Source organism: Uncinocarpus reesii, genomic scaffold, assembly GCF_000003515.1.
Source record: "Uncinocarpus reesii 1704 scaffold_5 genomic scaffold, whole genome shotgun sequence".
Taxonomy (NCBI): Eukaryota; Fungi; Ascomycota; class Eurotiomycetes; order Onygenales; family Onygenaceae; genus Uncinocarpus; species Uncinocarpus reesii.
In genome coordinates, this window is record NW_003052496.1 from 1775446 (window position 1) to 1794968 (window position 19523).

General features: G+C 51.0%; 8 protein-coding genes across 8 annotated transcripts in view; 5 read left to right on the forward strand and 3 right to left on the reverse strand.

Moving 5' to 3' along the window:
- Positions 1-229: 229 nt before the first annotated feature.
- Positions 230-1019, forward strand: UREG_07646 (60S ribosomal protein L33-A; the record flags this gene model as incomplete). Its single annotated transcript, XM_002582827.1, has 5 exons — positions 230-254; positions 456-465; positions 591-686; positions 753-853; positions 922-1019. 5 exons carry the CDS (start codon positions 230-232, stop codon positions 1017-1019), a joined length of 330 nt encoding a protein of 109 aa, XP_002582873.1.
- A 1997-nt stretch (positions 1020-3016) lies between these two features.
- Positions 3017-4402, forward strand: UREG_07647 (uncharacterized protein; the record flags this gene model as incomplete). Its single annotated transcript, XM_002582828.1, has 5 exons — positions 3017-3215; positions 3287-3364; positions 3429-3569; positions 3630-3674; positions 3732-4402. 5 exons carry the CDS (start codon positions 3017-3019, stop codon positions 4400-4402), a joined length of 1134 nt encoding a protein of 377 aa, XP_002582874.1.
- Positions 4403-5143: 741 nt separating this feature from the next.
- On the reverse strand, positions 5144-5578 carry UREG_07648 (uncharacterized protein; the record flags this gene model as incomplete). The annotated part of the gene is made up of 2 exons (XM_002582829.1): positions 5144-5375; positions 5451-5578. 2 exons carry the CDS (start codon positions 5576-5578, stop codon positions 5144-5146), a joined length of 360 nt encoding a protein of 119 aa, XP_002582875.1.
- Positions 5579-6493: 915 nt separating this feature from the next.
- Positions 6494-9865, forward strand: UREG_07649 (uncharacterized protein; the record flags this gene model as incomplete). The annotated part of the gene is made up of 1 exon (XM_002582830.1): positions 6494-9865. The coding sequence occupies one exon, from the start codon at positions 6494-6496 to the stop codon at positions 9863-9865; it is 3372 nt and encodes a 1123-aa protein (XP_002582876.1).
- A 1942-nt stretch (positions 9866-11807) lies between these two features.
- On the reverse strand, positions 11808-12581 carry UREG_07650 (uncharacterized protein; the record flags this gene model as incomplete). The annotated part of the gene is made up of 3 exons (XM_002582831.1): positions 11808-12107; positions 12175-12502; positions 12544-12581. 3 exons carry the CDS (start codon positions 12579-12581, stop codon positions 11808-11810), a joined length of 666 nt encoding a protein of 221 aa, XP_002582877.1.
- Positions 12582-13391: 810 nt separating this feature from the next.
- UREG_07651 (uncharacterized protein) lies at positions 13392-15082 on the forward strand (the record flags this gene model as incomplete). The annotated part of the gene is made up of 4 exons (XM_002582832.1): positions 13392-13514; positions 13582-13899; positions 13956-14239; positions 14278-15082. The coding sequence occupies 4 exons, from the start codon at positions 13392-13394 to the stop codon at positions 15080-15082; spliced, it is 1530 nt and encodes a 509-aa protein (XP_002582878.1).
- A 491-nt stretch (positions 15083-15573) lies between these two features.
- Positions 15574-16869, reverse strand: UREG_07652 (uncharacterized protein; the record flags this gene model as incomplete). Its single annotated transcript, XM_002582833.1, has 1 exon — positions 15574-16869. One exon carries the CDS (start codon positions 16867-16869, stop codon positions 15574-15576), a length of 1296 nt encoding a protein of 431 aa, XP_002582879.1.
- Positions 16870-18211: 1342 nt separating this feature from the next.
- UREG_07653 (inorganic pyrophosphatase) overlaps positions 18212-19523 on the forward strand; it is a gene marked incomplete at both ends in the record, with an annotated part of 1708 nt that continues 396 nt past the window's right edge. Inside the window, 4 exons of the mRNA XM_002582834.1 lie at positions 18212-18308; positions 18406-18881; positions 18968-19087; positions 19169-19511. Coding sequence (XP_002582880.1) covers positions 18212-18308; positions 18406-18881; positions 18968-19087; positions 19169-19511 — 1036 coding nt within the window. The remainder of the gene's footprint in view (positions 18309-18405; positions 18882-18967; positions 19088-19168; positions 19512-19523) is intronic.

Sequence of the window (19523 nt, forward strand, 5' to 3'; positions counted from 1 at the left end):
TTGGGCCTAGTTTCTCCGCACCGAAACCACCACAACTGCATTTCGACCGCTTCCCGCACGGTGGATGTTCAACGACAACGACGACCCTTTGCTATTCAACCAACGACCACCAGGGGCCCTTTTTCGTGCGGTTCCTCTCGAACGGCTTAATATTCAGCGGGTGATTTGCTGAATACCTCCCGACTTTGCCAGTTGCTCGTTCCCGGAGTTACGACAGGAAATAGTCAAGATGCCTTCCGCTCACGGACACAGATGTGAGTGCGCCCTTCTTTATTACTCTTTCTACTGTTTGCTGGAGGATTGCTCGTATGAATTGTGAATTGTGTCGGATTCGATAATGTGGACGGGAACATGTGCAACACTTGGATCGGGGAACGCGAATGCGTATATTTGAGCGTTGTTGATGATTCTCAACTGGAGCGTGGATGGCTAACATTGTACCTGCGTCTGTCTAGTATACGTCAAGTAAGCGATGCGCTCCTCTCTCGTTCCCGAACTGGGCCGACTAAATGGCCGGATTATATGATATTCGGAGGATTGCGAATGACATGTTTGCTACGAAAACATTGCTGACGGAGGGTAATGATTAGGGGCCGACACCTGAGTTATCAGCGTGGCAAGCGTAACACCAACCCCAACACCAGCCTGATCAAGCTTGAGGGTGTCGATGATTCGAAGGCTGCCAGGTAAATACTCCTGGAGAATTTGCGCTCAAAAGGGGACGATGAGTTAACGAACGAATGTGTTATCAGCTTCTACTTGGGCAAGAAGGTCGCATTCGTTTACCGGGCAAAGCGCGAGGTGCAGGGATCCAAGATCAGAGTCATCTGGGGCAAGGTCACCCGGCCACACGGTTAGTTGCTCCTCGTCTATAGTCGGTCATCTGTGTGTCTTCGCTCTTGGGGCTAAGAACAATACTAGGCAACTCCGGCGTCGTCCGCGCTCAATTCAGAAACAACCTCCCTCCCAAGTCCTTCGGTGCTTCCGTCAGAGTCATGCTTTACCCTTCGTCCATCTAGATCGAATTCCCGTCAAAGGGAGCTGGGGTTGCTGCAGGGGGCTTTTGAAGTTGCGGAAATCGACAGCTTACCGGAGCTGGGTGGGCAGACATAGCCATGGGCAATATGTGACCAGATTACATGGTTTGAGAAAAAGCGCAGAAAAAATAAAGAAGTACTAGGAATACTCCCGTTTGAGGCCAGGACGACAGGGTTTTCGCGCTCGCATTTCCGATTTATATGGGTATCATTTTGTCTCTTCTTGTCCCTTATCCTGGCTGCGGAACATCGACTAGGAGTCAGTCCTAAGATGGATTGGGTGGCGCCTTCTAGATGTCGACGTTTTAATGAAATCAAATGGGTCCATAACTCCGGATATCTTCGTTTTTTTTGCGCCTCCCTCAGCTGTGGAAATCTGTTTTTTGCTTTCTCGCTTTGTCTACGCCCTTTACTGGGCTGTTCTTTATCCCCGACTTTAATTCTTTTAACTTGACGAAATTATGTCAATAGAAAAGAACAAAACTGAATATGCTCAAGTTAATCAGCTGTCAAGCTCGGAAGCTCCATTCAGGAATCCATCGTCATTTGTGCTGAGCAGCGTTGAATCCTCCGTAGATTGTGGGTTTGGTTTGTGGAGTAAGGAGCTCCATCTTTCACCTCGTTTAGGTGCGGTGCTGACAGTGCATTGGCTATACCAAATAGTCACCAATCATGCCGTGAATGGCGTCTCTCGAAAGCAGGTTTTCATCGCATCATACATTGATGATTGGCGTATACTGACAGCTGGAAGGCGCATGCTGCAGCGTGCCAGTACCATAAAGTACATAGCGCACTAGTTCGTCTACAACTTGGCCGCTGATCAATGATCTTTGCGACAACTAATCACTCCGCGTATCTCTTCGGAAGCATGGTGGAGACAATTCGTCAGCCAGGCCAGCGTGAAAGGAAAGCTGGTTCCCATTCGTGCATCTAGGATTTCGAGGATGGAGACACTCCTGCCATTGCTGTTCTCCGCTTCTGGGGAGGAAACAGAGAAGAATGCCCCATGAAGACCATGGAGGACAAAGTTGAAGTAATCCGTCACCACATTGGCAGAGTGCAGCCCACTTCCTCTCAAACTGCCGAGGAAACGATCGGTGGCGGTAGGGCTGGTCTGTGAGGTGGATGGAGACGGCCATCCAGACCAGACGCATCTGATAATACAAGAGAAAAACGCAGGTATATGGTAACTTTGCATCTTGGCAGGTCCATGGCACGGAGTTTGGGTAGTTTGCTTTAGTTACTGTCCAATCAGTACGGCCTGAGCCCTGGCGCCAAGTTTGATACCAGATTTAGCGGTAAACCCATACGGTATGGAGCTGCTTACGTGTTCCAGGGATGATGGCCTGCTTTTGAGTTTTCCCCAGCCAGCGCAAGAAGAACCCTTCGATCGGAGTTAATACTGCCAGCCATGACAGCACGACGAGATATACACGCGGGGGCGGGCAATTGATTGGTTTTGCATTGATTTCACACTCCTGGGATTGCTGGTGGATGCCTGTACTCCAGACTGCCAAATAGCTAGTTAATTGATCTCTCTTTGACCTCTGGCGCCCTGCTCAGCTTCCTGGTAACTCGTCAGCCAAGTTTGCGCGCTCTCGCCATCCAGATCTGAGACAGATGCCACACAGTAGCATGCCGGCGCTCCCGTTCGCCCTCTCACGCCCACTCGTATCCTAGGCGCAGACAATTGCATTGCTCTCCGATCTGCTGTCCCATTGCGGCTTGACTCTGCGGCTTGACGTTGCGTCACCTTGCTTCACGGCGGCTTGTCTGCTTCCTCTTCCTGCCGAGCTTTTTTGCCCTCTGGCTTTCACCACGAACACTTCACCAGTCCTCTTTTCCGTTCACTTAGTTTCTTTCAGCGTCGCTCACTCCCTCTCACTCTCTCTGCACACAGACGCATCTTTGTTCTTGACTTTCATCAAAGTTGTGGTTCATCGTCTTCATCATCTGGCTTTGCTGTGCTGATTTCCATCATGGCGGCTGCACCAGAGCGAGCTAGGCATAGCCGTATGCTGAGCTTCACAAGCAACAAGTCGGATAAGAGTTCCAAAACCAGCAAGAGCCGTGGGTCTAAGATTAAGGTCAATTTGGTCGAGAGTCACAAAGAGAAGGAAGCGAATCGAGTGCATACCCACGCGGATCCGACTCTTGCTATCAGTGAACTGCAGCCATGTATGTCGAGGACCGCCATGTTTTGTTTTCTTCGTTGTTGTTCGTTGTTGCTGATGTTAATCTGTGGTTAGCCGCCATTGCGCAGGGAAAATCGAATTTGGAGTCTCTTCGAGGTATCCAGCATAAAGATCGGTTTGGAAATGTCATTAGTGAGTCTTAACTCTGCGTGTGATGGGCGCGGGTTGCCGTGGAATCGGATTTTGCTGACGTGAGATTGCCTTTTGCGATATCCAGCGGAACCTGACCTTTCTAATCCCACGCGTCATCGCTTTGAACGTCCTCTTGATACCATTCGCGCCTTCGAGGCAGCAGTTGACGGGACCTATAACAGTCGCAGGCTGTCCTACGTTCGAGGTATTTTAGATATTATGGCAGTGATGGTAGAAAAGGTGCCGAATGCTAACGGTTTTATAGAGGATAGCGTGAATGGTCAAAGCCGCCCAACTAGCTATTTTGGAGGTCAGTCCATGGGGTTGCTTTTCGGTCGCGGGGGAGATAACTAATATATCCTAATAGACCCCCGAGGAAACCTCAGCTATCCTGCGCACAATTTCAACAATCAAAATGGTTACTTCAACAATCGAGGCTTCCAGAGACGAGACAGTCAGGCTGATGCTTACGGCGGATTCAATTATAACCAGCACAACAATTACAATGATAGCCAGGCACCACGCCCCTCTCGACATACTGGGCGCTCGCAGACCGATCCGTGGGGCCATTCACCCAACGGCCATGCACAACAAAGCCAGTATCAAACGTACGATAGTGGATCTGCTTCCGGCTCCGGAAACCATTCCCTCGATCAACTAGCTCAGTCTACAGATCCAAGCTCCCTTGCCAGTTCCAGAGAAGGCCTACAACAGCAGCAACAACTGCAGCCACAGACCAGTGAAGTTCAAATCGCTGCAGATTATGGTTTCGCAGGATTCGGCACTGATCCACAATTGGTTCCCCCCCAAGGAACTTTCCAACCTGCCTCTACCCAGCCGACCGGTGCAAATGGTGGAAATAACGGTGCGCTGCATGTAGATACTTATGCCAGCCAGGCACTTGCTCCTCCTGCTCCACCAGCAAAAGACCCAAAACAGCCCGAAGCTGAACCTGTCTCGAAGAACTCGTTCTTCCAAAAAGCCAAGGGAGCGACTGAAAAACGGAAGAGTTGGTTCAAGAGACTGAGCAAGTCTTAGAAGTGGGCATGAAAACTGTTGATATTACGACTATTCAGACGAAGATTCTGCCATTTGGCTTGATCGCACGAGATACGATTTCATTTGATGCGCAACGAATTATCTTAAGGAATGGTATGGGGATAGGTTCATGAAATTAAAAAAAAGGCCGGTATTCGCTTCTATGAGTTAATGTTTTTTAAATCTGGTTTAACCCTTTGCTTTTTTTTCCCTGATGCAAATTTGTCTGAGTCGATAACTACTTAACTCCATCTGCATGTGTCTCTGTTTATTTTTTTTAATTTGTTTTTGATGGCGCTGGGGTATGGCGACTGAAGCTTCATGACGGCGATGTGCCATTGTTTTCTTCGTCTTTTATCTCGGGAAAATGACTTGAATTGGGAAAAGGAAATCTGTCGGCTGACCTTTGCAGAAAGGGGATTTTACGGGAAACCTCTCAGACAATTCTATTAACTGATAAACACCGGCGCAATGGGCGGTAGTTGGGTCTCTGCGGTCTGTCTGCAAAGATGGAATGGGATCTTTTGATAAATGTGATACCACTCTTCTGTTAGCTAGGGGATTAGATTTGGTAGCAACTACTCTGTAAGCTTGATTTAATCTGTTGTATGTGTATTCAAGTGAATCTCTTCTGCAATTCAATGAGAAAAGTCGTATATAGCACCTCACGCCCATATCCAGAAATATGACCCATAATATCCCAAGTCAAATAAAGTACAAACGTAACAGCCCCTCCCCGCTTCACTTCTTCTTCTTCTCCTCCTCCGCTTGCTGTAGCTTCTGCCGATCCCCCTTGTCCTCCCTCAACGCGAGAACAATATACGAAAACAGCACGAGATTCGCCGTGATCGCCGCCATGGCGCCTGCATACGTCGTGTCTCCATCGAAAAGGTTGTTTACGCTATAGAAGTACGCGGAGATGGGGAGGACCACGACGGCGACGGCGTATGCGATGAGTTTCGTGAGGACTTGTCTGCGTGAGGGATACGTGTTAGTTAGAAGAAGGGGTTGAAAAGATGGTCCTGGGGAAGAGAGAGGGGGGGCGTACTGAGGGTAGCCAGGCAGGTCTTGGAGCTGTATGACCTCCCTGGCCTGTCTGAATTGCGGTTGTTGTTGCGCTGGCGCTGGTTGGGCGGGAGAGCTGGCCTCCTGGGCGGGGTTGCGGCGGGCGGCCATGGTGGATGTACGGAGGGAGAGGGATTGAGGGTGGATTGAAAGTGGTTTGTTTTGTCGAAAGAAGATGGACTGGAAAGGGAGTCAAAGCGCGTTGGTGCTCGGGGAATTTTTCTTTTAGGCAAGCAGGGTAGTATTCGTTTATCGTCGCAGGAATAACGGCGTTGGTCCAGCTGGAGTTACATGGTGGAGCTTGGGGGGCGGCGAGCAAAGCTCCGGTCGGGGCGGGCCTGGGCGCCGGTGCCGCTAAAATGGGGTTGGGCTTAGGGGGTCGATGCCCTGAAGCGCGACTATTTACGGAGTGCTCTCTACTTTGATAGTGAATTGGGTCTGCTTTGGTCATTTAAACCCAACATGATGCATTTTCAATGAAGGGCAACTAGCAATGATCATTGGTAACATGATTTGAAAGCAAGTTATTATTCGGTCTACTCAATGGGTGAATACATCCAACTGCCATCCATGCCATTGTTCATTCAATTGAAGCAGAGTGGCATCAATGCGCAAAACGAGCCAACCTGGTCATTATAAGAGTGACTCCAGCTTCCCAATCGCCAGCAATGAACACTCAATATGATCAGACAAGTGCGCTGGCTCCTATTCTTCCCTATTGTGCACCACTTACGGTCACCTGATGGCGTGTCTTGAGCAGCGCGTCTGGCCGTCTGCCGCGCGCCACTCCAGAGTTTGCTGAGAAAATGTGGAGAGCAGAACATTTTTGACCTCAACCTCAGATCAGCTTGGGCAAGCTGCTTGGAAGCACACACATAACCAGCAGCACTAAACAACTCTCATCGGCCTTGCTTCATGTCTGCTTCTACTCATTCTTAGTTAATTTCTATATCAATAAGCTCGCGACAATAACCTCATCTTCCTCAATCCTCCGGCTGCTCCCCCGCAGGGAGCCCTCTATTCACCATGATAGATTGTATTCCCGATACACCCATTCGCAAGAAGACAGCTGCAGAAGAGCTGATTCCGTCCGCCTCGGATTCTTCCGAAGATGAGACCGTTGCGACCGTCCCACTCTACCAGTCCCTCCATTCAACCGCAACACAAGCGTCCACAATACCGACCCAAGCCCTATACACACAGAAAATGACCCAGCCCACACAAATAATTGAGCGACCTACCCCTCCCAAAAGCTCTCCTCTTCGAAATCCCCCCGTCGTTCAAGTTGCCACATCCTCCCCTCTTGCCCCGACTACTTTTTCTCGCTATCCTGCTGCTAGAGCTGGTGTTTTGTCTTCCTCAATGGCACCCAGCGGCACTCGTTTTCGAGCTCCTGCAATGGCTGCACCTGTGAAAAGAACGCCTGTTATTGATCTGGAGGATGATGGGCCTACTTATCGTGGTGGCTCGTCGGATGAAGAGGATCTACGTCGTGGCACAACTGATATCAAACCTTCCACCTTCATCAAAGCTTCAAAGAGTCCTGAGAAGGAGCGAGTGGCTGAATCTCCCGTCGCTGCAACAAAATTCAAAGAGATTACGGCTGCAGCATTCTACAATCCAACTTCTGCGTTCAAGGGCCCTGGTAAACGACAGGCAGACACCACTCGAGATCCTTCTGCGAAACGCCCACGCAGCAATCTTACCTCTCCAGTTTCAGAGCCCTTGGCTCTTGCCGACATTGAAGATTACAATATTAAAACCAAAGTGGAGCGGATGCGCAACGTCTTTCCCAACAAATCTGTTCAAGCTTGCTTGGATGCATTACTGGCTAAAAAAGGAAACTATGAAGATGCGGTGGATTATATTGGGCAGCTCGACGATGCTCCAGTTGAAAACGCCATGTCCGACGACGAACTGAGCCTCGACCACAAGTCTGCGGGCCCATCCGCGCCAGTTAATACCGCAAAACAGCAAATTAAAGCGCGAACTCGAATTCAAGACAAGTGGGCAACGGGCCAGCGAATCGGCCAGAGAGCAGGCTCTCCACAAGCACGTCGGCGATTAATCAGAGGAAGCAAATCACGACGAGTTTCTCCTATCCCCATTTCGTCTCCTGTCACCGGCGGTATTACGAAGAAGCCTGGAAGGCTTGTAAGAGGAAGAAAAGCCAGATCTCGATCTCGATCTGAATCCCCAGTGCTCTCCTATGTTGAATCCGATGATTCTGATTCTGCACCTGAGGCATCGGAAGATGATGGTTCGTTGCAAGTTAAGGTCTTGAAATTTTTCAACACCTGCTCCGCAGACGACCTCGCCGACATCGCGGAACTCGCTCCTGACGTTGTCACCCATTTTATGTCTAAGCGCCCATTTACTTCTTTGGCACAAGTGCGCGAGATTTCGATTGAACCCGTTCAGCCAAAGGGAGCGAAAGCTCGAAAAGCTAAAAAACCGTTGGGCGATAAAGTTGTCGACAAGTGCCTTGATATGTGGACCGGCTACGAAGCTGTCGACGCTTTGGTCAAGAAATGCGAAGATTTAGGCAAGCCGATTGCTGAAGAGATGAAGAGATGGGGTGTCGATATATTTGGCTCCAAGACCGCAGGAGAATTGGAGTTGGTGTCCTTGGAGAAATCAAGTTCCTCCCACGATTCCGGCGTTGGAACTCCCTCCAGCGTTAGCAGTGAATCAACTGGCAATAAATTCATTGGACAACCGGCAATCATGAGCGAGGATATCAAAATGAAAGACTATCAGATTGTTGGAATCAATTGGCTCAGCTTGCTCTTCGAGCAAAAGTTAAGCTGCATTCTTGCTGATGACATGGGACTGGGCAAGACCTGCCAGGTTATTGCTTTTCTGGCTCATCTGTTCGAAAAAGGCGTTTCAGGACCTCACCTTGTCGTTGTGCCTTCGTCAACATTGGAGAACTGGCTCCGCGAATTCTCAGTTTTCTGCCCAAAGTTGAATGTCATGCCGTACTATGCTGGCCAAAAAGAACGGGCGATCATCCGGGAGCAGATCGAAGACGACCGTGAAAATATCAACGTTGTCATTACCACGTACACCATCGCCAAGGCGAAAATGGACGCAGCTTTTCTTTCGACAATGGACTTCTGCGCTTGTGTATTCGACGAGGGACATATGCTAAAGAGCAGCAAGTCACAGCTCTACAACAAACTTATCCGCATTCCTGCGCAATTTCGCTTGCTCCTTACAGGAACACCATTGCAGAATAACTTGCAGGAACTAGCATCACTTTTGGGATTCATTCTACCCCAAGTGTTCAAGGAGCGAAAAGATGACCTGGAATATATCTTTAGCGCAAAGGCCAAAACCATTGATACACATTCAGCCCTACTTTCAGCACAGCGAATTGCAAGAGCCAAGTCAATGCTTACTCCGTTTGTGCTTCGCCGGAAGAAGCATCAAGTGATTGATTTACCAGCAAAAATTACGCGTGTTGAGTATTGCACGTTGAACGAGGCGCAGAAATCAATTTACGAAAATGAGATAGAGACAGTACGACGTACCCTTGCTGATCGTGCAGCTGGCAAGAAAATTGGAAACAAGTCAACCAACATCCTTATGAAATTGCGCCAAGCTGCAATCCACCCGCTCTTCTACCGTCGCCACTACGATGATCAGACCCTCAGTCGAATCGCAAAGGCGTGCTTGAAGGATCCAAAGTGGGCAATGTCAGACCCGGACGCGATCTATGAAGAGCTAGTTGCGTACAATGATTTTGAGTGCCATACGTTGTGTTCGAACAGTCCAGATGCCCTGGGTAAATTCGCACTGAAAAACGACGAATGGATGAATTCTGGCAAGGTCGAGAAGCTGTGCGAACTTCTCAAGAAGTTTACCGAAAATGGAGACCGGGTGCTGGTATTCTCTCAATTCACCATGGTCATGGATATTCTGGAACATGTTCTCGAGACTTTACAGATTAGATTTTTCCGTCTGGATGGTACAACTTCTGTCGAAGACCGGCAGTCTATCCTCGACGCGTTCTATGAGCAGGTTGACATTCCCGTGTTCATGCTGTCAACCAAAGCAGGAGGTGCAGGCATCAATCTGGCTTGTGCCAATAAGGTTATTATCTTCGACTCGAGTTTCAATCCACAGGATGATATCCAGGCGGAGAATCGGGCACACCGTGTTGGCCAAACTAGAGAGGTTGAAGTTGTGAGACTGGTCACCAAAGATACAATTGAGGAGCAGATATATGCACTTGGCCAGACGAAGTTGGTGCTCGATCAGCGTGTTGCTGGGGAGGAAGAAGGTGGGAAGAAGGGTGAGGAGGCAGGAATCAAAGCCGTTGAAGAAATGGTGCTGGCAAAGTTGGAAGATGAACAGAGTGAGAGGAAGGACGCTGGGGAGCAGCAGGGCTGAGTGTTATGCGAAGAAATCCAGTGGAAGACGGCGGAAACAGACTGAGAGGCTTCGGCGACTTAGGATTTGATTTCGGCTCGGTGTTCGTTTGCGAATGGGACGTTTTGCTTTTTGTTTCTGCTGTTGTGCTTGCGGCCTTTTTTCCCTCCTACATTCGGTTTCGTTCTCGCCTTTTCTTTTTCCTGTTGTACTCGTTTTCCCGGTCCCTGTTCTCCCCTGTTTGCCTCTCTCGTTCTCCAAGATTCCCCCTTGTGGCAAAAGAAATCAAGACCATTGTCTGATGGCCAGTTGCGTGTAGTTGAAGATTTCCCCCCAGTCCGGAGTTGCGGTTTGACTGATCCAGATTGTTCTTCACATTTGCTAGACTCGCTTACCCACATAGATTTTAGAGACATTTGCAACTGCATTGCATGGCATAGCGGTAGTTTACCCTTGAAAACCTCGTGTTGTCGCTGTTGAGGTCTTGCCTCGTTCCCGGCTTCCCCTGTGCATAGATATATGTGAAAGCATCCCTGACGGTCCCTTTTTCCTCTCCTCGCTAACCGGCCCTCTGATCAGCCTCATTCTGCAGAAGATGCTGTCTTGACTTCTGCTCCGCTGCGTTATATCTGTGTTTCTCCGCGATTGTTACGTGGAGCAATTTCCCGTCCATCCATATTCCTCTCAAGACATTTCAACTCCATCTGAGCATTCTCCATACTACAAGAAGCGCATCAAAGCCCTGGCGCCCACCCGATCAGCTCTCTTTCAACCCCGCAGCATCCGCACGTACCGCTCGGCATCCCCGCCTTAACGAACTTGCATGGCGATAGGGACCGGGGGGGAGTGATGATCCTTGTTGTCTGGGGGAGGTTTTTTTTTTTTTTTTTGAGAGAGTGTGCGTTGATATTGGGCTGGGAGGTAGGGATGGGATGGGTGAGACCCGGGGCCCTTGCATGACTGTGCCTGGCGGCGAGAATATTGGCGAGGTTGGGTTAGTGATGGATGGAGCTTTGGTTTGATGATGTTGGAGATGGAATTGATTCGGCGCGGTGTAGAGAATTGTCATGGAAAATGGAGGGCATGCCAATGGCATATTTGCTAGGAATGAAAGGACCAAGTACTGTATGTGCATCCGTAGCCGTCGAATCTTCAAAGCCTGAAAAGTGATATTCTAGTTGCTTTTCCCTATTTCTTTCCTTCCACTACTATAACGCTGGCGTAAGAACGGAGTGGATGAAAGTCCCAGAGACCAGGAAACGGAGCTTTGTCCACATCTTTTGCCATTTGGGATACTGATCATCAAACTTTCAGCTCTCGTCCGAAGCTGGCTGGCCGCATTGTCCCTGCTTCCTGATTGCCCGGGCAGTTTGATTTGATTCCACCATGTCGGAGAGACTTCGGGCACGGCTTCTGAGGTGGATGGCGCTGGTTTTGTGACCGGCGAGAGGATGACGACTGGACAGCTTGTTTGCCTTTGAAAGTGAGTGTGGGCTAGCTGGTTTGGACACCAGTATCCATATCCATTATCGTGGATCATCGTCCTTCCTGGCAGGTTGGAGAAGCTGAGCAATCGGTTGAACTGTCCGCGGTTGTCATAGCTCAAAGACGCAGAAGAGCCCACTGCGATCACCTCTCCACGAATCGTCCCATTGCGGTATCATTGATTCGAATGCCTCATCCAACAGGAATCCTCAAGACCATCCTGCCTCTTGTTCTTTGTCGAGAGTTGTGTTTGTGGAGAGCAACTCTCGTGGCGGGAGATCATCGTGGAGAAAAGAGCCCAACCGGGATCGATGCTGGAGAGCCAGAGACAACATCCAGCACTAGACCGCAGGGGGAAAGTCGAAGTGCCGGCCTGAATCCTTGCAGCCGGGGACCATGAGCTCATTTCGAGCAAGACATCAGCAGCAAGTCATTGAAGGGCGGAGGTTGGTGTGTGCTGGTTAGTCATGGTCCTCTTTCAGACGTCCTGCGTTCTCCTCCCTCGATGTTCTGACCACAACAACCAGAGTCCGCCATCATCGTTTCTTCTTCTTCTCTTCTTCTCGCTCACCACCTCCTGAGCAGTGAGCACACATGCCTGGATGGTACCTCGGCCTCTCTGCTCCACAGCGCCAGTGGCGACTGCAGTGACCATCCCTGGAGCGCTTGTCTCCTTCGCGGGGACGCCCAGGTGCTTCTGACCCCGAAGATCCTCTCTCGAAGCTGCTCGGAAGCCGCTGACCTCACCTCTTCTACGCCGGCCTGGATCGATCACGGGCTAGCGGCGTCGATCCAGCACCGGCGATAGGCTGAATCGCTGAGTCCGCGTCTGTGAAGCTCCTCACCATCGTCAATGAAACGTTGCGCCTTGGCATCTGGGGGAGATTTCCTCGAGCCGTTGTGCGCTTTGCTCGTGCCGTCCTGGCCAATCTCTCCTTCGCTTCTTCCAAGACAACGGGTCCAGGGGCGTGTGCTGTGAAAGGGAACCCATGCCTTTTACCACTTGGGTCACGGCCACTGAACTCTGAGCTGGCCTCTTTTCGCCTTCTCGTCTGGTTTGGATTACAATCCCCAATGATGCTTGTTCTCGTATTCTCGGTGCTCTCTTTGTCTTCTTTCTTCCATGATCGACATGAAAACCTGGGGATGTGGCCGCTCGCCGAGCGGCCCGATCTGTGTACAGCCGAAGATAGGAGAGCCACGGAACCTCTCACGCCTTCCCACGAGGACTCGTGGAGATCAACTCCGCCATCGCGACCGACAGCTCGTTTGGTCACGTTCTCTTCCAGGCGGATTCTGGAAGAACGCCCATGGCGATCCCCGCCGCTGCCATTGAATACGGAAGTCTAATTATAATTACCCTTTGATGAATGCTCTGGCTGAATGTGCCTATCATCATCTCCACCAAAAGCAACGAAGGAATTCCGCATTTTATTTTCCGTAATGAACGGGACCTGCCAAGAAGGTTCGAGAGGCGACAAGGTAGGATTTGATCCTCTCACCATTCCACCGGTCTTTTCGTGGATGTTCCTTTTGAGGTATCATTTCGCTTGCCAAGGCGCCTTCTCGACTTGTATACCGGCCATGTTCGCTCGTATCTGTGGTGCCAGGGAACCTAAACCCCCATGATCCAGGAGCATGTCGTACGGAGGAGTCGGCCCAAGTCTTATTATTTCACAGGATCAAAGGAAATGGGGCCCTTCCTTCAACCCGCAGACCCAGACTTTGGGCGGAGATCTGGGGTAGCATTCTGCCTGACAGGTGCTTTTTTTTGCTGACTCTTATTTGGGATTCGATATGGCGCAGGCGGCAGATCGCGGCCATCGGCGGCGGACGGCAATATGCAATCTCCCAGTCAGGAGAGCCGGTTGGGTGAAGATGGGGAGAAGACCTGGCGTGCCTGAAAAGAACTTAAAAGAGGGAGCTATTCCCCCGGAATTTTTTTTCCTCTTGACGATCCTTTCCCCTTGCTTCTGTTGTGATCAGGAGTAAAGCCTGGGCTGTCGATTCTGTTGCTTTCTCGAGTGGTGATAGTTGTGTGTAAAAGCACAATTCAATCACAATGAAGACCACCGGCTATCTTGCCTTGGGCGCTGCCCTCGCCTCGTCCGCTTCGGCCGCTGGCCTCCAGAACCCGCAATTGGGAAAGAGAATCCCAGACATCTTCAAGCCACTCGTCTCCCATGTATGTAACCGGTCTATTTGCGCGCACGCAGTTTCAAACCGGCCGAAGCTGACAATTGTGCATTTAGGATGAATTGATGGCTCGCGTCAAGCTACGGGACTTGGAAGCTGGTATCGACAAGTTGCAGAGTTTTGCTGATGCTCATGACAATACTCGCGTGTTCGGTGAGGAGGGCCACAGGCTCACCGTCGACTACATCTACAACGAGCTCCGAAAGACGGGTTACTACCATGTCACCAAGCAGGAGCAACAGCACTTGTGGACTCGTTCCGACCAGGAATTGAAAATCAACAACAAGGAATACGATGCCGGTGCCATGACCTACAGCCCATCTGGAAGAGTGGAGGGAGACGTTGTCTTCGTGCCAAACCTCGGTTGCGCCGCTGTAAGTTTCTGGAATGGCCCATTAAAGCGCAATCATGGCTGATTCGTATCGTGTAGGGTGACTATCCCTCTGACACTGAGGGCAAAATCGTTCTCCTTGAGCGTGGAACTTGCTCCTTTGCCGAGAAGTGCGCCCTTGCCTACAAGGCCAAGGCTGCTGGTGCCGTTGTGTACAACAGCGTCCCCGGACCCCTTCGTGGCACTCTGGGTGGTGTTTCTGACGAAACCGTCCCAATTGTCGGTATCTCCAGAGAAGACGGCCTTGCCCTTGTAGGCGAATTGGAGAACGGCAGCCTCTCTGCGAACCTGTTCGTTGAGTCCAGGAGGGAAAACCGAACTACGTGAGTAATGTTGATTATCTCTACTCCGGGCATCATAGGCTAATGCGCTTGTTCAGCTGGAACGTCATTGCCCAGACCAAGGGCGGTAACCAACGCAACGTCGTCATGCTCGGCGCTCACTCCGACGGTGTCGATGCTGGCCCAGGTATCAACGACAACGGCTCCGGCTCCATCGGTCTCTTGACCATCGCCAAGGCCCTCACTCACTTCCGCGTCAACAACGCCGTCCGCTTCGGCTGGTGGACTGCCGAAGAATTCGGCCTCCTCGGTTCCGAATACTACGTTGACCAGCTCAGCGATGCCGAACTCGAGAAGCTCCGCCTATACATGAACTTTGATATGATTGGCTCCCCCAACTACGTCAACGGCATCTACGACGGTGATGGCAGCGCCTTCAATCTGACTGGTCCCCGCGGCTCCTCTGAAATCGAACACCTCTTCGAGAAGTACTTTGACGAGCAAGGATGGCCCCATATCCCCACCGCTTTCACTGGCCGCTCCGACTACTCTGCTTTCATCCTCAAGAACATCCCATCCGGCGGTCTCTTCACTGGTGCCGAAGTCGTCAAGTCCGACGAACAGGTCCGTCTCTTTGGCGGTGAGGCCGGCAAGTCCTTCGATCCCAACTACCATGGTGCCGGTGACACGTCCGAAAACATCCACAAGGGTGCTTACTTGTTGAACACCCGCGGTGCTGCCTATGCTGCTGCTGAATATGCCCGAAGCACTCGTTCCCTCCCACCAAAGGATGCTCCCCCCAAGGAGAAGAGAGGAGAGCGCAAGTTGAAGGGTTATGGTGGTGACCTCCTCGGAATGTGCGTTGAGAAGGCTTGCAACTACTAAATAATTCTGTGTTACGGCTTTTCTTAATGGGAGATGCTCTCATCTTCCCTTTTTTATGACGAATTCGTCAGTATTTGAGATTCTTTTCCCAACACTGTATATAATGGGAATATATAAGTATCAACAATGACAACGATATGAACTCAAAAAATAATATGTCCGGTTCCCTCTCCTTTTGCTGGAAAGAGGGGCAATATCATCCCACGCATCAGAAACATGTGGAGAAGGCAGCAGGCCAACCAAAAAGAAATATCCCATCCAGACTCCAGTGTCATTATCTAAAAAGTAAATACATTCCTAATTTGCTCCCATTGTATCACGCTCCATAGGCGCCTAATCACAACTGTGAAAGCAATCAATGTGCAAAAGATAAGAGTCCATCAATCCTGTATATAATGCAGAGCGGACGGTTTGCCATGAACGAAAATCAAAATGATAAGATTATGAAGCGGCCCAGAGATAATCATAGATCTAAAATTTTTTGCGTCCTCCTATACCATGAGAGGACTGGAAGGAAGATGCGAAGTTTCAGCCAATTTGGTTGGTATCTCTGTTATACTCGACTCAGCAGAGCCCTGTTTAGATATCAACGACCCTGTGCGGGCTGGCGCGGTTCCACCGTTGCTGGCTGCTTTTGCGGTACTATTTCCTTCAATGGCCTTGAGGACGGCTGGGCTCTTTTTTGACTCGGTGCCTATGACACTGCGTTTAGTAATTCCGAGTATTTCGTCCACCTCTTTCGCCCTGGGAATGAGATCTTCGAATCCCAGGACCGTTATGCAATCGTGGTAGGTTTTGGATCTTTTGGCTTCGGCAAAGGTCTTGTCTTTTCCTGGGATGAGTTGATTAAGTAGGTATTTTGTATTTCCCCATCGATTCTCGCACTGCATCGCCGCTTCGATGTAGGCTCGCACAAGGTCGCGCCAATGCGCTAAGCCGCCATCGGCTTGTGAGCGGAAACAGGAGAAATTAGATTCTGCGGAAGTGGCAATCATCGCGCCGTCGACGCCGTACTCGCGAATGAGAGTCATGGCCTCGTCACGCGACGTCACGTCGCCATTCATCACACATGCTACTCCTGCCTTTCGGCAGATGGATGCTATCATGGGCAGCTGTTCACGGATGGCTGCTTCACGTGGACGCATGGGAGTCGTTCTGCAATGCACGGTAAGGCCGGTTATGCCGGTTTTGCATAGACGGGTAACGAGTGACTCTGTCCGCTCCGGCTCCGCAAGAATGCGGATCTTGACAGAAATTCCAATCTCGTATGGCTTTCCCACTTCTTCGACCAGCGCCTCGAGAATAGAAACCAGTCGATCCGGAGTTTGAAGGAGCGCCGCACCCATTCCACCACTTGTGCTAAAGGGCTTCGGGCAGCCCGAGTTGACATCTATTCCGGATACGTCTGCGGCAACGATTTTCGCCGCTTCCACAGCCAACGACGGGGTTGCGGTGCCGAGCTGAAAGACCAATTTACCCCTCTCGCGAATAGGATCAATTCTAAATATCACTGCTTCTTCGGCTGGCTTATCGGTCCGGCCACCGTTCGAGGGCATACGGGTGAATTCTACCATCGAGTTCCGAGGGTTAATGCGCCGTTTTGCGCCAATGATCGAGCGGTCGATGGTTTCCGGGCCCCATACCAGGTCTGCACCATATCTGAGAGAAACGAGTCGTGAAGGGGTCTCCCCGGAGCGGACCATCGGTGCGAGGACGACTTTGCCTCGATAGTCCACCCCATTTTTCGGGATTGGAACGCGGGGCGCGGTCGATGTAATGGACGTCATGACGGCTCGGAAGATGTTGAACATGTCATTGTCAGTATTGACAGAGAAGGGAGAATGCAGGTCCTGGGAGTCAACCGGCGCAAGGGAGAGCGGGAGTCACAGAGCAGCGAGAGCAAAGGATAGCGGACGTTGTGACTCGGAATGCCCGATTGGGAAAATCGAGATCACGTGGCGATAAGCCGATAACAATTTTTAAGCTGAATAAGCAGGCTTGGCTCGATCAGATTAGATTAGATATCTAGCTAGCAGAACGGAAATAGGCCCTTTATATCAATATAACCACGGTAATGCTCTTCAGCAAGGCCCCCCAGCTTAGTTTCACTCATCAGGGTTCGTCAGTAGTGGTGGGTAGCTTGGTATTCTTAGTTATATACCTGTCCTCTTGAACAATACCTTGGGGGTAGTGCGGAGGGATGCTTCACTGAATCTGCGTTTCAGCCAACCTCAGGACGCCTTGAGTGGAAAGGAGAAGCCAAAGCTACTCGTGGAAGATACGGAGTACTCCGTATTGGGCGTCGCATTTGAAAACTGCCATCTTCCTCTCATCCGAACTGCGGTGAAATGCCGATAGCAAACAGTGCAAACAAGGCCCGCCAATGCTTGGCCCGATTTGCGGAGGCGCACCGAGCACTGCGACTTTGGTTGTGATGAGAACGGCTCAGTTATCTATCGGCGTTGTTGAGGAGATGAAGAGCATCCAGAACCAGGACTACCGCTTTGGATCTTTGCGCAATCGGCTGTAGTGACGATGCAACATCAATTTTAGAACAGTGTCAAAAGCGAGACGATCGACAGGAAACATCCTGGGCATTGACAAGGTCTCTGCGCTGCGCTCACCGCAACACCCTGAAGCCAAAGGAGAGTGTAATCGTGTCTAGTCTGCGAGCAACTGCAACGGCATCCCAGCCATGTATGGCTTGTAGACTTCTCTGGACCATGGCGCTCGGGTTGACCCTCGAATGAATGGAGCTCCAGGTCGGGAAAGACAGGAATGCATGGCACCCGTGACGGTCGTTATCAGTGAACATTTTGTGTGCCTGTCCCGTGTTGGCCTTGGGGGAATATTTCTGTTTTATATAGATTCGTTTTCCTGTGGCTTGAGAAACCTCGGCTGCCGGGACAGCCAATGACGGAGAGATGCCTAGAGCGCGCAAATTAGCCTATCGCCGAAACAAATTTTTTTGAAGAAACCGATCGCATATCAACCGCGTGTCGAAGGGAGGTGTCTCGGGAAAGCAGCGTGGGCCGACGGCTAAACATCGATCATCAGGGCTAAGGATGGAATGCTACTTAATTGAAACCTTCTTCTGACCTCGAAATTCTCTGTCAAGTATCGCAGTCAATGTCGCAATTGTTGCAGGCCGTGAGGGTGCTAGAGTGTCCATTGACCAAGGTTCCACCATCATTGCCATCACCAGCTCTAGTCCGATCCCGCTGCCGTAGCCAGAGCGTCCTGCGCGCCAGCCCCAGACACACCTCTCTCTGGCCGTGCAATCTCCTGTTTCACCGGATTGAGCACTGCCTGTCACCCTGCAGCCCTGGCGCCCTCCTCTGCCCCTGTTCATAGTGCAGCGCTGCACGGCAAGCCAGTTCTTGGGACAGCAACGACTAAGCTGGCTCCCCCCACCAACACCCACGCAATTCGCTCTCTGTGCCCCTCCTCGTCTGCGGTGTCTTCTCACACACTCCGTTTCACCTCCCCTCCCTCTCATCAGCCTGCTACTTTATCTGCTCGCAATCCCCGGGCGGCTTCCTCCACTGTGAATCGTGCTGCTCTCCTCTCCCGCCACTTCTCTGCGTCCGCCGCTCGCCCTGCACCTGACAACACCGTCGCCATGTCCTACTCCGTCCGCAAGATCGGCCAGCCCAACACTCTCGATTTCCGCGCCTATGTCGAGAAGGATGGCGTCCCGGTCTCTCCGTTCCACGACATTCCGCTTTATGCCAATGAGCAAAAGACCATCCTGAACATGATCGTTGAGATTCCTCGCTGGACCAACGCGAAACTTGAGGTATGCTGCTCGTCTCTCCAGGCGGTGCCCCGCCTTCAGCAATGAGGTCGGGCGTGTAGGCTGACGTTCTCTGTTTTTGTTTTTAGATCTGCAAAGAGGAATTCCTCAACCCGATCAAGCAAGACATCAAGAAGGGCAAATTGAGATTTGTGCGCAACTGCTTCCCTCACAAGGGTTATCTCTGGAACTATGGTGCATTCCCACGCGTGAGTTGTTTGCCCTGTCCTCCCTTTCCTATCTAAGGACATCACGTGCTGACTGTGGTGTGTGTGTTACTGCTGTCACAGACCTGGGAAGACCCCAATGTTGTCCATCCCGAGACCAAGGCCAAGGGCGACAATGACCCTCTCGATGTTTGCGAGATTGGCGAATTGGTTGGCTACACTGGCCAGATCAAGCAGGTCAAGGTTTTGGGTGTGATGGCGCTCCTCGACGAGGAAGAGACCGACTGGAAGATTATCGTCATTGATGTGAACGACCCCCTTGCCAACAAACTCCAGGACATTGAGGATGTTGAGCGCCACCTTCCTGGCCTCATGAGAGCCACCAATGAGTGGTTCCGCATCTACAGATCCCGGATGGGCAGGCCTGAGAACCAGTTCGCTTTCTCTGGCGATGCAAGAACAGGAAGTGAGCTTTCTA